At 34.9% G+C, this 16016-nt stretch overlaps 1 protein-coding gene across 2 annotated transcripts; it reads right to left on the reverse strand.

Annotated features, from left to right (window-relative positions):
- Window positions 1-774: 774 nt before the first annotated feature.
- Window positions 775-6777, reverse strand: LOC111875940 (putative disease resistance protein RGA3). 2 transcript variants are annotated; one of them, XM_023872469.3, is made up of 3 exons: window positions 2795-6777; window positions 1691-1771; window positions 775-1201 (listed from the first exon to the last, which is right to left on the reverse strand). In XM_023872469.3, the coding sequence occupies exon 1, from the start codon at window positions 6677-6679 to the stop codon at window positions 3203-3205; it is 3477 nt and encodes a 1158-aa protein (XP_023728237.1). In that variant the 5' UTR covers window positions 6680-6777; the 3' UTR covers window positions 775-1201; window positions 1691-1771; window positions 2795-3202. The 2 variants fall into 2 exon arrangements, with proteins under 2 accessions (XP_023728237.1, XP_023728236.1); XM_023872468.3 differs by having other exon boundaries at window positions 2742-6777.
- Window positions 6778-16016: the final 9239 nt, after the last annotated feature.

Genomic DNA, 16016 nt, shown 5'->3' on the forward strand with positions numbered 1-16016 from the left:
TTCCAAAATTCTAGAGCATGCCTATATGCTTCAGTGTAATCCAACTCGTACACCTGTAGAGACTACTCACAAACTGGATTGCTCTAGCCCTCCTATCTTGGATCGCTCCTTCTATTGTAGTTTTGTCGTGCCCTTCGATATCTTATCTTTACTCTCCTGTATCTTACCTTTACTTGCACGAGCATTGCCTTTACGGTTCAACAAATATATCAGTTTATGCATGACCCATGAGAGCCTCACTTCCATACACTTAAGCATATTTTGAACTACATCAAAGGGACCTTGTATCAAAGTTTACAGCTTCATGATTCCTCCTCGTCAGACCTTCATACTTATTCTAATGCTGACTGGGGTGGATGTACAGTCTCTCGTCGGTCAACCTCAGGCTATTGTGTTTTTCTTGGAGATAATCTCATCTCTTGGTCGTCAAACAACAAGGGGTCATCTCTATCCCGAGGTGGAATGAATATGATTAGATTTGATAGTTCAAATGTTAACTAAACTAATAACAGTAAAGTAAAACGAAAGGGGTTTTGTTTAAACTCAATTAAATTGGATACAAAACAAACAAATAAGTGCAATGAATGTTAATTATTATTTACGATTTTCTAATGTAATTAGTTATCTAGGTCCAATTAACTAATTTGTATAATTATTTAGATAACTTACACAAAGTTCTTGCAATTAACTATCAACAATTATAATTAAGTTGCCATCATTAGGGATTTGATCTAAAAATTAACCTACCTAAATGGCTTAACAAAAGGTCCAACATAAATAAGCCCAAAAATTCTTTATTAAGTGAACATTCATCGCTAATGATGGTTAAATAAATTATTTGGACATTTAGGTATTTGTTTTATCGTCAAACTGAATAAAATAAAAAATAAAAAAAAAAAACAAAACAAAAAAACAAAAACAAAAACAAAAACAAAACAAAAACAAAACAAAACAAAACAAAAAATGATTAGTTTTTGGATTTTCCTTGTTTAGGGATCAACGATGGAATACTACTATCAAAAATCCTTTGTCGCTAAAGGGCAGCAACAAAATTAGCGAAAGACTTCTTATACTTAGGGATGGAAGTCGCTAAAAAAAATGATTTTTGTTGTTGCTCCATTGCTAATATGGTGTTAATGTCTGTCAGAAATGCGTTGGTGAGTTCTTCCTTTAACTCCTCGCGTATTCGATCAACAATAACCTATAAGTAAAAAAAATAAACTAAACCATTTAACCGTGATACCTTCAACTTCATAGAAAATAGCAATGAACTTTCAAATTCATTATGCTTTAGCAACATACTCTCAAGTTGACACAACATATCAACATACTTTCAACTCGACACCATTTTAATAATACACATGATAAACAAGTAAATAGCAACGTTAGAAATAAAGCAATCTCATATTTACTCCGTGGTTGTAAAAAGGATTTAGAAAAAATTATAAAAATTTTACATTTTATGACTTCAAGATCTATATATGTTTTTAAAAGAATTAGTTTTGCCATCCAAAAAGGGGTTGCGATACAGCTTGTTGCTCGTTTACCTGGTACGTCTATGTAAATCTTTCTTATAATATATTTCAAATAGCCATGGAATTTAGCACAAAAATAACATTTTTTTACACATTAGAAATAAAGCAATATTTATAATAGGATGCCGAGTGTAGTGATAGTTATGAGAGTGAACCTTGAGTAGTTTAATGAGTAAACCCCTTGTCCGTTGACTCAAAATTCATTTTGATGGATTTCTACCAAACACCATTGTTTCCTGCAAATTAAAATGTTAGAACTGTCAATATGAAAATTCTTTAAAAAATGCCAAAGTTGCATAAAGACAAAAAATAATATAGTTTTATTAAAAGAAGATGAATTTTAAAATATGTTCACATTAGAAATGCATTCATTTTGTGAACACAAGCAATAATAAATCTATTTCACAATTGAACACAAATTTGAAGAACAATAATCAATTGCTTATCATCTATATGATGATTATTTTTTAAGAAATGTTCTGAAAATAATTAGAGTGGTAAAATACACCTTGTTAAATGCTATCAAACGGTTGGTTTAGTATGTTTACACAAAAACACTACAACAACAGGGGTGGAGGCAATCAAGCAGTAAAACATCAACACGAGGGCAAAATGGTCAATCTAATTGGGCAACCTAGAAACAAGTAGCAGCAGTCAAGCCTTTCTGGTCCACCTACCACGAGCTTAACAATACCACAACAGGGGCAGAAGCAACCAACAAGAATTACATCAATCCAAGGGCAAAATGGTCAAACTAGCTTGGGGAAACAAAAACAAGTATGATATTAGTAGCCTTGAGCATACGCAACCTTCTTAAAGATCAAGTAAGATAATAAAAGGCTACATTGGTACACTTCACTAATTTTTAATTCTATGTCTACCCTCCACAAGTAAAATCTTGAAATCATTCACATTTTTTAATTATCAAGTAGACCTGAAAACATCCAAGCTGGTGGGGACAACTTATTCAATCTAGTTACAGCAAGCCTTCACCATATCAACTAATCTACAAAATGCCAATGAGAGTGGACTTAACAGTAAAAAGAAAAACCTAATGAACACAAATCATGTTCGTAATAAAAAAAAATTTAACTATCAAAAAATTTAAAGTGAATAAGATAAGCCTTCAAAACCATCAAACCCTAGTAAAAACAAAATGACGTAATCAAAAGAAAACAAAAGAGAAGGGATAATGTCGGCAGTTACCTGATGTTATCATTTGAAGAAAAGGAATTATATACAACTTCTAGACCGAGTACCATAGCGTGATTGAAACGGTAGAAGTGCAGTTGTGATGGTGGCGATAATGGAGGGGTTTATCGCACGAATGAACCAAGCGCGAGACGTAATTTTACTGAAGTTGTATCTTTATGTAAGGAATCCCCAAATATTTAGGAGGGAAACGATCGGTCGCTGAAATAAAAAAGCAACATCTATCGCTAATTTGTAGGAAAACCCTCGCTAAAATTAATAAAACCATCGACCTATCACCAGTGGATAATATTTCTTGCAGAACATTCGCTGAATCAAGGAAAATCGATAAGCCAATGCGGGAATCCGGGTCCGTCGCCGATCCCTGGGTAATTTGTCGCTAATTAGCGACGGATTTATTCACTGATTCCGTCTCTGATACCTGTGCAGTGTTAACTCCTCGATTTCGTGGAGACTTAGGAAGAATCGAGCTCTGTTTCTGGTAGTGGTAACTCCTCGATGATTTCCATTGGGAGACTGAAGGAAGAATTGGACACTGGTTGGACAAATCGTCTATTTCTAAAAGACTGCAGTTTGTGGCAAATGTCAGTTTTCACAGTCTTCAAAGAATGACACTGGTTGGACAAATCGTCTATTTCTAAAAGACTAGGGCAGTTTTCAATACTTAAAGATACGAGAGATGTGAGGCGTTGTATGTTCTTGATGGACACCAGACCTGTGCAATGCGATATCTTTAAGGAAACAAGAGGATGGGGATGACATTCATCTAGGACAATTATCTCTGGGCATAAATCAATGTCCAACCTCTCGAGGACAGGCGATATCATTGTTGAGCTGTTGGGTGCTCCATCTATCCACTTTTCCAATCTTTTCATACCTCTTAACTGGAGCGATCTCAACGATGGAGACAATGGCTTCGTTGATCCAGTAACATCGGAACTCCTTAAGCATGTCAACTTGTCCATTAACCATAACTCAAGATCCCGAAGATGTGGTAGATGCTCAAGCGCCGGAAGAGAGAGACAACTCGTACAACCTATTAATGTGATTGATATGAGCTTGTCAAAAGGAATCCATTTCCCTTCAATATCCATTGCCATCTTCGTTACTGATGTCGGGTAATTATCACCAAAAAAGGGGGCTATTCCTAAAAGATTCGGGCATTTCTCGATACTTAAAGATTCAAGAGATGTAAGGCCGTGTATGCTCTTAATGGACACCAGACCTGTGCAGTCCCGTATCTTTAAGGAAACAAGAGGATGGGGATGGCATTCATCTATGAGAGTAATCTTCGGGCAACCATTGATATTCAATATCTGTAGGACGGGCGATATCATTTTTGAGCTGTTGGGTGCTCCATCTATCCACTTTTCCAGTTTTTTCATGCGTTCTAGTCGGAGCGATATCAAGGAAGGAGACAAAGGCTTGGTAGATCCAGTAACATTGGAATTCTTTAAGCATGTCAAGCTGTCCATATCCTCCAACACAAGATCTCGAAGATGTGGTAGGTTCTCAAGCATGGGAAGAGAGAGGCAACTCCTACAACCTATTAATTTGATCTGTACAAGCTTGTTAAGGAGCATCCATTTCCCATCAACATAGATCCCCATCTTCATCACCCATTCTGGAAAACTATCACTAGAAAAATTCTGAATTTGCAATATTTTCACATCCCCAGGGAGTTGCAAGCCTTCCAATACTTCCCTGTCGTTTCTGCTGGCACTTTCATGATTTTCGCTCCAACTGAATTCAATCTCATATAAACTTTTCTTGCTACATAAATCTGCCTTGACAGCATCCTCTTTGATCCTAACATTTTCTAGATTGAAAATACAGAGCTTTCCCCTGAGGTGTTTTAAACGGCTAAGCTCTTCAATTCCATGCCCCTCGTTTCTAAGCACACGGAAGTAAGGCATTAATGTTCGAAGAGAAGTTAAGTGTCCCACAAAATTGGCGGGAAGGCTTTGGTGGGACTCATAATGTCGCAGGCTTATCAAATTTCTCATTTCTTCAGGAAACTCGAGATGTAGGCAGTCAAGCAGCTTGAGAGTTTGCAAATGGTAAAGTTTACCAATAGATTTTGGAAGAACATGGATTCTGGTATTTGACAAATCAAGATACCTGAGATGCACCAACTCTCCAATTGAATCGTCTATCATCCATATTCTACATCCTTTGAGTTTTAGGATTCGTACGCACTTTAATCGTTGAAATGGAAATTTATTCTTAACTCCACATTTGATGAACAATGTATGCAAATTTCTAGCCACCAGATTCCTTTCAATGAACATCAAAGAAACATTGCCTTCGAATTCATCGTCGTTGTTCTTTTCTTGGTAAAAAGCGAGATGTCTAACCTGAGGCATACATGCAATATCATCATTTGTGGCATCCATCAGATTTAAGCTTTCATGGTTTGAAAGTGATAATGAAAGATCATGCACCAGATCATGCATGCTACAACGAGTGGTTTTACCATACTCATCCCTTTCAACATCTTGGAACAACGAATTGTTGTTCAAAATTTGAAAAATATCATTTCCCACATCCTCCATCTCTTTGTTTCTTTCCTCATGCGCTTGAACCAACCCTAAAGCCATCCAAAGTAGGACCAGTTCTTCTCTTTTCATGACCTTATCTTTCTTAAAGATTGAACAATATGCAAAACATCGCTTGGCCATAGAATTGGGAAGATTATCAAAGCTCAGTTCCAAACTCTTTTGAACTCTCTCTGTTTCATCTTCTAGATCCCAAACTTTGCTATTTCTAATGGCCAACCACTTCTCTTTGTCATTGTAATTTGCCAACATGCCACCTATTAAATTTAAGAGCAATGGTAGACCACCACACTTGTTTACAATCTCACGGCCTATCTCCTCCAGTTCTCGCGATGGCATTGTGCCTGCCACAAACGCTCTTTCTCTAAAGATGTCCCAACAATGATCATCAGAAAGACCTTTTAAAAGACATGAATCAACCTTCATTCCGGTTGTTCCGATATCAAGCTTACGTGTAGTGACAAGTATGCCACTTCCGTTTCTTGAGTTTACTTTTATCATACAACTCCTAAAATCTTCCCAATATTGCCTCTCTTCGACCCAAACGTCATCCAAGACGAGCAAATATCTTTTTGTTGCTAATTCCTCTTCAAGACTTTTAATTAAATTGACCTTAAGGTCTGACATAGATTTCCTTCCGGAAAAACATTCATAGATCTTTGCGAGAAGTGTGTTGATGTCAACCTTAACCGACACACACAACCATGCTTTCACATCAAAACGTTGCTGGATTTTTGGATTATTGTATACTGACTTAGCTAGAGTGGTCTTCCCCATCCCACCCATTCCCGTAATGGGAACAATCGTAAGTTTTTCTTCTTTTCTTGACTCGGTTAATAGGTGTATGATGTGCTCTTCATCCTCCACCCTCCCAACAATTTTAAATTCTTCTGGGTGTGGAACAGTCTCCCTCCAATAGAGACGATCTGGAACAGGGGCAGCAGAGTGTTCACCTTGTAGTCCTAAACTGTTTGCTCGTGTATCGATGAGAAGCAAAGTTTTATTGATTTTTTCGATTTTATGACCAATTTCATTACGAAATGAAAACCTTTTCAAGCTTGGAAGACACGGTACCTTTCTTTCCACCTGATCTTCTTTGTTTATTTGACGCCTCAGCATTTCATAATGAACCTCATCCAACACATCATCAGCTTCACCCACAACATCTTTTAGCTGCTTCAGCCACACCATTACAGCCCTTGTTTCCTTTTTTCCCTCCGCATCGAGCAACTTGGCACGAATCAGGTCCAATGTTCTGTGTAGGCCGATCAGCTTTTCTTCGTAACCCCAGGCAATGGCTAGTTCTCCAGCAGCAATAGACAAAATCTTTTTCAGTATCCCCTCGGCAGCAATAGTCACTAAACCTTCGGCCATTTTCACTGTTGTGGAGAATTGAGAAGAGAGGAAGAGTGGATGGATGAATGGTGGAAAAAAAAGGTGAAACTGATAAAGTAAGTCTATGAGATGGTGGAACAAAAAGAGACTCAATGAATGAAAAAGCAGCCACAAGGATATTACTTTGTCGGTAATTATAGTGGAAAAGGGTATCCAATACAAAAGGTGTCCAATAATTGAGTTATTCAGCATTCTATAGTAATCATTTATAAATTTCAATATTTCATTATAATTTCTCTTTCAATAGTTAATATATAATGTTTTATGTAATTTAGACTTTACCTTTGTGACTGTTTTATTTATATTTATCTTCTGATATACTTTTTTTTGTAATATAATATGTATCCAGTTTTTCAGTTTTAATCCCTACATTTCTTTAATAGTCTGAAAATAGATTTTTCTTAGGCCATTTATCTAAAAAAATGGATCTTTTTTTAACATATGTGTCAATGAAAGTACATTGCTATTTTTTACATTCAACTCTGCTTTCACCTGAAGTTTTAATGGTGGAAGTATCTGATGTATCAGTAGCACACAATATTAAAAAGATACTGGTGCTGTCATATTTTCAGCTTCTGGTTCGATTTATCAAGAAAATAAGTGGCTGCCATGATCTCTCGATTGCTCAAACTTACCTCTTCTTGAAACCTCTGTTCAGTAAAGCCATGACTTTTTGGATTCAAGTAGCTCAATAATCTAACAACTCTCTACCATGTTAGAATTCAAGACCTTGTGGATTGCTTTTTTTTCTTTTGGTTTTATCTGAATAACTTATCTCCATTATTTGGTGTTGTTTCCTTTTCCTTGTACTTACTAGGAGCTGCATTACAGTTCATTTATAACTTCACGTATCTTTCTGAAATCATCTTATTTGTTATGTGTTGTGATTTTCGGAATGAATTTGTTGCCTATGAGTGTTTTTGACATCGACTGTTCCAGTTCTCTTACAGTCTAGTATCATTTTTTTTCTTTTAATCTGAAATCTCACAATGGTTGTTTTGCATTTTGGCTGGTTCAACGCACTCTTAGCATCCTACATTCATTTATTTCCATAATTGCTCCACTAAATTTCCATTTTTTTCAATATCAAGTCTCATACTCTGAAAACTTCACACAGTTATAGCATTGTACTTTCCATTTTTTCTTGTTATAAATAATCTTTGAAAAATCTATACAACTATAGAAGTAAAATTGCATTGTATTTGGATGATATTCCTATAATTGGGTATTTGTTTTCCAAAACACAATGTTGTAGTAACAAGAAATGAAAAATAGGATGCCATAATAATCAAATCAACAAAAGTGCAATGTTATTTCATTCATTTAACATTGTTTTTGTAATAAGAAAAAATGAAGACAAAACTTCAAAAATGGTCCCTGTGGTTTTCGAAAATATCAAGTTTAGTCCCTAAGTTGAAAAAACCTCACAGATGATCCCTGTGGTTTCAAAACTTTTAATGTTTAGTCCTTCCATCAGCTTTCTACCATTAAGTAAGGGGCATTTTCATCATTTCAATATCCAGGGACCATTTATGAAGGTTTTCTATTATTTTAAATAAAAAGAAAACTAAAAAATAATTATTTTAATATATAATTCTCTCTCTCTCTCTCTCTCTCTCTCTCTCTCTCTCTCTCTCTCTCTCTCTTCCTCTCTCTCTCTCTCTCGTTTATGCCATATAACGAAAAGCATCAACTTCATCTGGTAACCAAAATCAAAACTTGGAAACCAAAAATCCTAGATTTGGAGGTGCTTAGATGGCTTATACCTTGATTGGTATTCCCATGGAAAACCACTGCCAATCCATCACCCAGCTATAAGTAATTACTAGCCATGGACCATCGTATGACCTTCCTCCACATTTAAAGCAATTTGCTCGAATCTAATTAGAAAAAAGCGAAGTCAGGATCAATATTTCATATGGGTTTAAAATCCCCCTACTCCATACATGCATCTGGATCTAAATTTGTTAAGAGATTGCTTTTGTGTCTAAATCATCGTACACAGAGGTTCCGAAGGGGAAGAGAAGGGGGAGGATGGTGTTCGGTGATGGGTTCGATGATCATGATGATGCTCATGGAGGTTCAATAAGAAAAAAAACAAGAAGGGTTTTTACCCTGTGATTTCGCAGGAAAATCTCTACGTGAAGCTCGATGGAGGAAGAAGGATATAGAGAGGGATTTGCTTGGTATTCAAAAACAGAAGGAAACAGGAGGGAAGTCGGAGGTTCTCGGCTACCTTTCTTCTTTGTTGAACAAAACTTACTAGGACATGTTGCGATGGTGGGTTTCTTCAACTAGGAACGGTGGTTATCAGGCGGTGGTTGGGTCGGCTTATCATTGAAATAGAAGAAAGAAGAAGGTGAAGTCGAGGGAGGCAGCAACTCGGTTGTTGTTGTGTTTTTTCGGGGATTAATTCATTCTACTTCGTTTGAAGCTCAAGACTTGATCCATTAGGGACTGAACCAGGTAGAGTGAATCGAGAAGTGTTGAAGGACACCAAATTGGTTAAATTTGCAAGTGAATCGATTTCAAATTGAGGGTTTTTTCTTCCAGCTCGTGTTCGCCTAAACCCTGAAATGTTGATTCCAATAACATTGTTTCTTCTAACATGAGATTCTGACCCAATTGAAACACGGAATTGATTTTATCGGCCATTGTTGTGATCTTAACCCTAGTGATGATCTCAGAGAGAGAGAGAGAGAGAGAGAGAGAAAGAAAGAGAGAGAGAGAGAGAGAGAGAGAGAGAGAGTTAATATTAAACAATTATTATTTTTCTTTTCTTTTTTTAAAAAAATAAGACAAAACTTCATAAATGGTCCCTGTGGTAGTGAAAAGACAAAAATGTCCTTCACTTAACGGCCAAAAGCTAACGGCATTAGCGAAAATGACCATTTGTTAAAAGTTTTGAAACCACATGGACTATCTGTGAGGTTTTTTGAACTTAGGGACTAAACTTGATATTTTCGAAAACCACAGGGACCATTTTTGAAGTTTTGTCAAAAATGAAAGTAGCTCAATGAATCTAACCCCAAACATTTAGACAATCAGAAAGACTGGTGACTGGAGAACTAATAAAAGAATTAAAAATTACAAATTACAAATTACAAAAAAAAAAAAAAAAAAAAAAAAAAAAAAAAAAAAACACTCAAAGAACAAATTACAGTTATATTTTGCTCCCTTGAGAGTTAGAATGCAACTCGAATAATGTGCTAAATCATGCATGAGTCATATTATTAGTAGTGTATGTGTAAGTATGAAATGTGTATGTATATGGTTATAGTTGTTGGATTAGTGTCTAAGTCCATAACTATTTTAGTATGTACTTGACCCGATGGTGCGTGGTCCTTTTGGGTTGCCTTCACCAAAGCAACTTGATAGGATAAATTATGGAGAGAAATGATTAAATATGATTTATTAATATATTATGGGAATAATATATTAAAGGAGAAATCATATTGTTTAACTAATATTAGTCAAGAATTAACAAGAATTAAGTTTGTGACTAAAAGAGATTAATTAAACTTAAGGGACTGGATTGTAAGTATAAGATAATGGAAATTGGGCTATGGATTACCTTATATTATAAGGTTGGACGAATTCTACGGGGAATCCCATAAGAAATCGTCCAAGGCCTTTAATTAAAGGAGTCCATGGGTTGCTTAGGGCTTAAGCATCCAAATTAGGGTTTCCTTGTTAGATAACCCTAATAGCCTCACTATATATAGAACCCTTATGCCTCAAAAACGTGGACAAGCTTCCTTCTAGGGTTTTAGACGGTTTTGGACAAATTCCTTCTCTCCTCCTCTTCATCGTCTTGCTCTTGGTGTTTGTGAACCATTAGAGGAGTGACATTTGTGACTCTAAGCTTTCTAAAGTCATTACAAGAAGGAATTGAGATTGTTATTGCTACATAACAATCAAGGTAATATCTTAAACCCATTATTATGTTAATGTCGATTATCATATACTAGAATTAGGGTTTATAGTCTTGGATAAATTGCATGTACAATAGAGAAACCTAGATCCAAGCATTAGGGTTTGTATGAGCACATAGGATGTTGTTATGACTAAAACCCATCAGTGGTATCAGAGCCTTGATTGGTTTCTATTGTATTGATGTCTTGTGTGTTTATTCAAGTTGCAAAATCGTTTTTTGGCCAAACTGCCTGTTAAACTCGGCGAGTCCCTTTGTAGCCTCGGCGAGTAGGCCCTGCTCGACGAGTCCATATGGGTACTCGGCGAGTTCGAACGTCAGAAAGAGGGGATTTCGGGATTTCATGTTGTTTTTCTCATGGATAATTTCCTTATCTGTTCTAAGTCATTAAAATCCGATTTTAATCATATTTATGAGTATATCCTTCATAAAACAAAAGATAATTACCAATTAATTAGATAATTACTTCCTTATATGATAAAGTTTGATTATTTGTATTAATTGGGTAACTTATTTTGCAAGAAATTGAAATTAGGTCAAATATAGATGATGATGAAATTAATTGTTTAATTTATATTATTTGTTATTTGATCCTTGTGTTATGAAAAGTATCAAATTTTCCCCTTTAGGTTTTATAATTTAAATTTGAACTTAAAAGTTTTGGTTTTGAAATTTAAATAGTTAAAACCCTAATGTTTTGAAATGTTTCAAAACTTGCCCTCAAGTTTTTGAATTTAAATGTTGATTAAAAGTTAATTTACAATGTTAAATTCTTAAACCCTAGTATTGTTTTGAAAAGTTCAAATCACACCCTTATGGTTTTATTAATTAATTAAAGTGTATAATTAAAGGAGATTTAATGAATCCATAAAGTTTTGGTTTACAATTTAATTTAATTAAAAGTATAATTGTTAAATTTGACCACCTAGTATTTTAAAAGTATAAAATACACCATATACTATATATAAAATTAAAAGTCTAACATTATATATATATATATATATATATATATATATATATATATATATATATATATATATATATATATGAGTAAAGTCAGTCTTACCGTTAGTAGGCCTCATTCACGAAGCTGATCTATAAGGGGTGTTTAAGGAAATTGCCTATAAAATGGCGATTGAATGGGTATCCACTCTTACCCACCACACTCTTGACTAGTGGAGGGTCGTTAGCCGAACGGGTGGGATAGGACAAAACCTTCCATTACAAGTATAAAGTACAAAAGTAACTAAATGTTTTTCAAATTCCCAATCTTAGTTACTTAGGCAAAAGTGAATTGATGCAATTCCATGAAATTACACTTTGTGCCCTTGCGAAGACGTTAGTGGAGCGTGTGTGGTTTACCGACACACTAAATGGTTCTAAGAAAAGGTAGCAAATGGTGACTCAATGTTTGTCATAGTTCGGTGGAGCGTGTGTGGTTTACCGGCACATCGAATAGGTGATCGTAACATGTGAGGGGACCATGTAAGTTTGCACGGTTATTCACACCCGCTTTTTGATCCTCGGCATCCCAGTCACAAATAGGAGGGACATATCGAGATTTAAACATGCCATTGAAAAGTTCAATGAATCTCAAACGTTCTAGGAGTTTTCATCGATTTAAAACTTAAATTTCTTTTTATTTTTTCATGGTGGAAAATTAGTGAATCGTCATTCACTTACCTTCAAATATTATGCAACTAGATTACGGCATCCATTTTCTAGGTTGTAGCATATTGTGTTGGGTCCTAGCCTTAGTATCTCATTTGGGTGATTTACTAAGGACTCAATCAATCAACTAACTTGAATTTGTTTTCTCCCGTTTTGTAGATGTCAAAGTTCGACAACTATGGTCTTCTCAAATCCCGTGGAACAAGCTTTCCACATGAAGATGATATTCCACGATTCGATCAAGGAATAAGAAATCATGCTTCACTTCCTCCACCTCCTCTAACTATTCTCCCTAACCCACAAGTTCGAAGGCTTGAAAAGTTCAAACTCGCTCAAGCCCTTTTGGCAAGTAAACATGAAGAGGGAAAGTCGGTGTGTGCACACATCCTAGGGATGAAGTCACACATTGATAGGTTAAGAATGTTGGGATCCGTTGTCTGTGAGGAGATGGTTGTTTATTGGGTTCTTCAGTCACTTCCTAACTCGTATAGTGTGTTCGTAAGAGAGTACTATATGATGAATTGCGACGTGACCCTTATAGATCTCACCTATATGCTTATTGCTACTGAATCAGCAATGGTTTGGCCCAATAGAAAAGCAAAGTTGATTGGTGAATCTACCTTCAAGACTTCAATGGATATAGACAATGGCAACGAAAGACATCCTATGATCGAAAGTTTGATCATAAGAGAAATGCAATGTCTGAAGTAGTTCCATATCATGTTCCAAAAGAGTCAATTTGCTTTCATTGCCAAAAGAAGGGGCATTGGAGATGAAGTTGTCCTATTTACCTAAGAGATCTAAGAGATGGGAGAGTCAAAACGTATGGCTCTGCTTTAGGTAAAATCCGTTGACTAACTCGATTAAGTTCCTATTCGTTGATTCTTAATACATAATGTGATAAGATTGCATTTGAATGTTTTGCAGGATCGATGAAAAGAGAGGAAGCTTGATGAAATAGCAAGATGAGTCTAATCACGAAGAAATGGATCTCGATCGCTTGGATTCGAAGATTAGATTTTGAGCTTAGATAGAGTTGTTAGGAATATTTATTACATAGTTTTCAGTTGATTTTGCATTATAAGGACAAATGTTTTCCGCTGCTTTTATAAATAAAATAAATTTTGTTCGATGTGTTTATTTATTTATTTCCTTGCAATGAAATAGTTATGAAAAATTGATGTTCATATATTTACAACAAATGGATGTGATTCTTAATTATGTTGTTTGTGGAAATGTCGAGAATTTACCAAATAGGGAAGGTTTCTCATCGCCTAAGCGTCTATTGGATAGAAATTTGGAATCGTACAACAAGAATTGTATGATGAATGAATAAACTTTCACATTTGGAAATTAGACTAATTCATTGACAAAGTGTCAAGTGAAGGACTAGCAGATCGAGTACACAAAGTTATGTGTTGATCAAGTCCACCACAAAAGTAACAAAGATACTCGTCATGAATTACTAAAGGTTTAGTAAATATGATTATACTTATAAGATTAAGGGTAATTCTGACTTGATTATAAAAGTTCAAATCAAAAAAGAGAACGAATAAGAAGAATCAAGTAGGCAGAAAGATAAAAGTTTCTCCATTCTAAGAAGAAGGGAGGGTACCTTTTACGCTTTATGATAAGTCTTAATGATTAAGAACCATATCTCAATTGACCCTCTAAGTAAGTCTTAGTACAATTGTATGTCTAAGAAGCGGAATCAAGAATTGAAGAAATGGTTAAATCAAGAAGTCAATCATACTTCATTCCAAAACAAGTCTTAGAGTTAAGATTGTGACATTGAGTAATAAGAAGGTTTATAACATTCATCAAATGAGGAAAGTTGTGATGTCTTGAATAAGATAAAGACCAACTAGGACCTATTTATGAAGTGTTTTGATAAAAAAACTAAAGTAACTCTTGAATATTTGGTTGTCAAGAAATGTTTATTGAAAAGAGAATCTTATATGTCGAAGAGTCAGTGGGAGTCTTAATGGTCTTGAGGGGTTTCAAGAACAAATCAAAATAGACCTTATTGATCATCACTAGCACACGAGTTGAGGTTTACAACCTATCGTGTTGACACTATATTATTTCTGTGCCATTCCAATTGAGTTAATTATGCATATGAGTTCTATGAGTTCTCATTTGAATGCATAAAAGGAAAGGACCTTGATCAATGAAAAGTACATTGATAGGAAAAGGTGAACTGCTTAACTACTTGGAAGACATGGTGGGCAGCTGTGCTACCATAAGGCAAGAAATCAAGATTAAGAAAGTTCGGTCCATATGAGTTTGAATTTGTCATAAACCTTGGTTTTGACAAATTCACATGGATAGGAACACATACACCATTAAAATCTAAGTGTCGTAAGATTTTTCCTTCATGAAAATGATTGTGAGAAAATGCTTTCACTAAGAGAGATTTTAAGAAAATAGCAATTGTAAAATTGCTTTCTCAAATTTGATTATGGTTACGGTATCCCTTTCCATGATTCGAATTGTGAGATTTGGCAATTAGTCTTAATTGTTTAGACACACATATGAGCTATCTTAGACAAAGGTGTATGAGATTAAGAAGCCTTGATAAAGGATTATCAAAGCATTAAGTATTAGAAACATGAACTTAAGAAATTCAATAGGCATTGTTTTTCTGAAAGTTAAGTTTATTCTTAATACATGTCAAAGCTAGTGGGAGAATAAGTGTTATGTTTATAATAATTATCATGATAGTGGGAGCATAAATGTTATGATTGTATGATTATTAAGGCAAGTATTGCAAGTTAGCAATATTAATTATAGAAAACAAGAGTCAAACTTTGCAAAGTTGTAAGAGTTGAATAGTTGTTTTGCTATAATTAAGGGAGAGAATATTATGCTTCATTTCAAATCTAAAGGCTTAGGTTGTGGAATGTTAATAATTTAGTCAAGGAAACATAGTGTGTTCTTAAATTTCGATTATGATTACGGGTTTCCTCTTTATAATTCGAATTGTGAGAACATAGAACATAGAATATTATGGCAGAAGATTGATAAAGTATCAAATCTTTATGAAAGACATTATGAATCGTGTCCCATACGCTTCAGGTATAGGATCGATTGCAAATGCTATAATATTTGACCATTCTAAAATTTTCCAAATGTCTAGCGCATTTAGAGGGAAAAAGGACAAGAATCGGTTTTGACTAAGATAATTAAACAACTATCATAAAGGACAATCCAAAGTTCGTCGAGGATTGGTCGCTTGTGAGTAGTTGGAAGTATAGTATTGGATGGAGTATATCGACCTTGTTATGAATAGATAAGATTCTATTAAGAATAAGTTGTCATATGGTAAGTATGGAAAGGTTTCCATACTGGGAGTTAGATATTGAGAATCTATGTCTAGATTAGAAACCTTTATGCAAATGGATGTTCAAAGAAATGTACTTTGAGTGAGAGACACCACATCTATGGAATTGTCTTGCAACAATCCCCGATAGAGGACTTTGTAAGTTTATTGGCAATAGTCATTGTGACTTTAGTGCAGTGACATTATGAAAGGATCATTGCATAAAATATTAGAATCTAACATATTCTATAAGTGGCAAGAATTTAATATTCTTACACTTATAATAAAGATTAGGAGTTGTGAAATGAGTATGATTGGAAATGTGTTCATTTGATCTATTTCACAAAAGTAAGAACCATAGGTAAACATTGTGTGGATGCTCAGAGCAT

Source organism: Lactuca sativa, chromosome 2 (genome assembly GCF_002870075.4).
Source record: "Lactuca sativa cultivar Salinas chromosome 2, Lsat_Salinas_v11, whole genome shotgun sequence".
Classification (NCBI taxonomy): domain Eukaryota; kingdom Viridiplantae; phylum Streptophyta; class Magnoliopsida; order Asterales; family Asteraceae; genus Lactuca; species Lactuca sativa.

Excerpts from the sequence above, each read along its gene's own strand:
- LOC111875940 (XM_023872469.3), bottom strand. The coding sequence starts at position 6,679 with ATGGCCGAAGGTTTAGTGACTATTGCTGCCGAGGGGATACTGAAAAAG.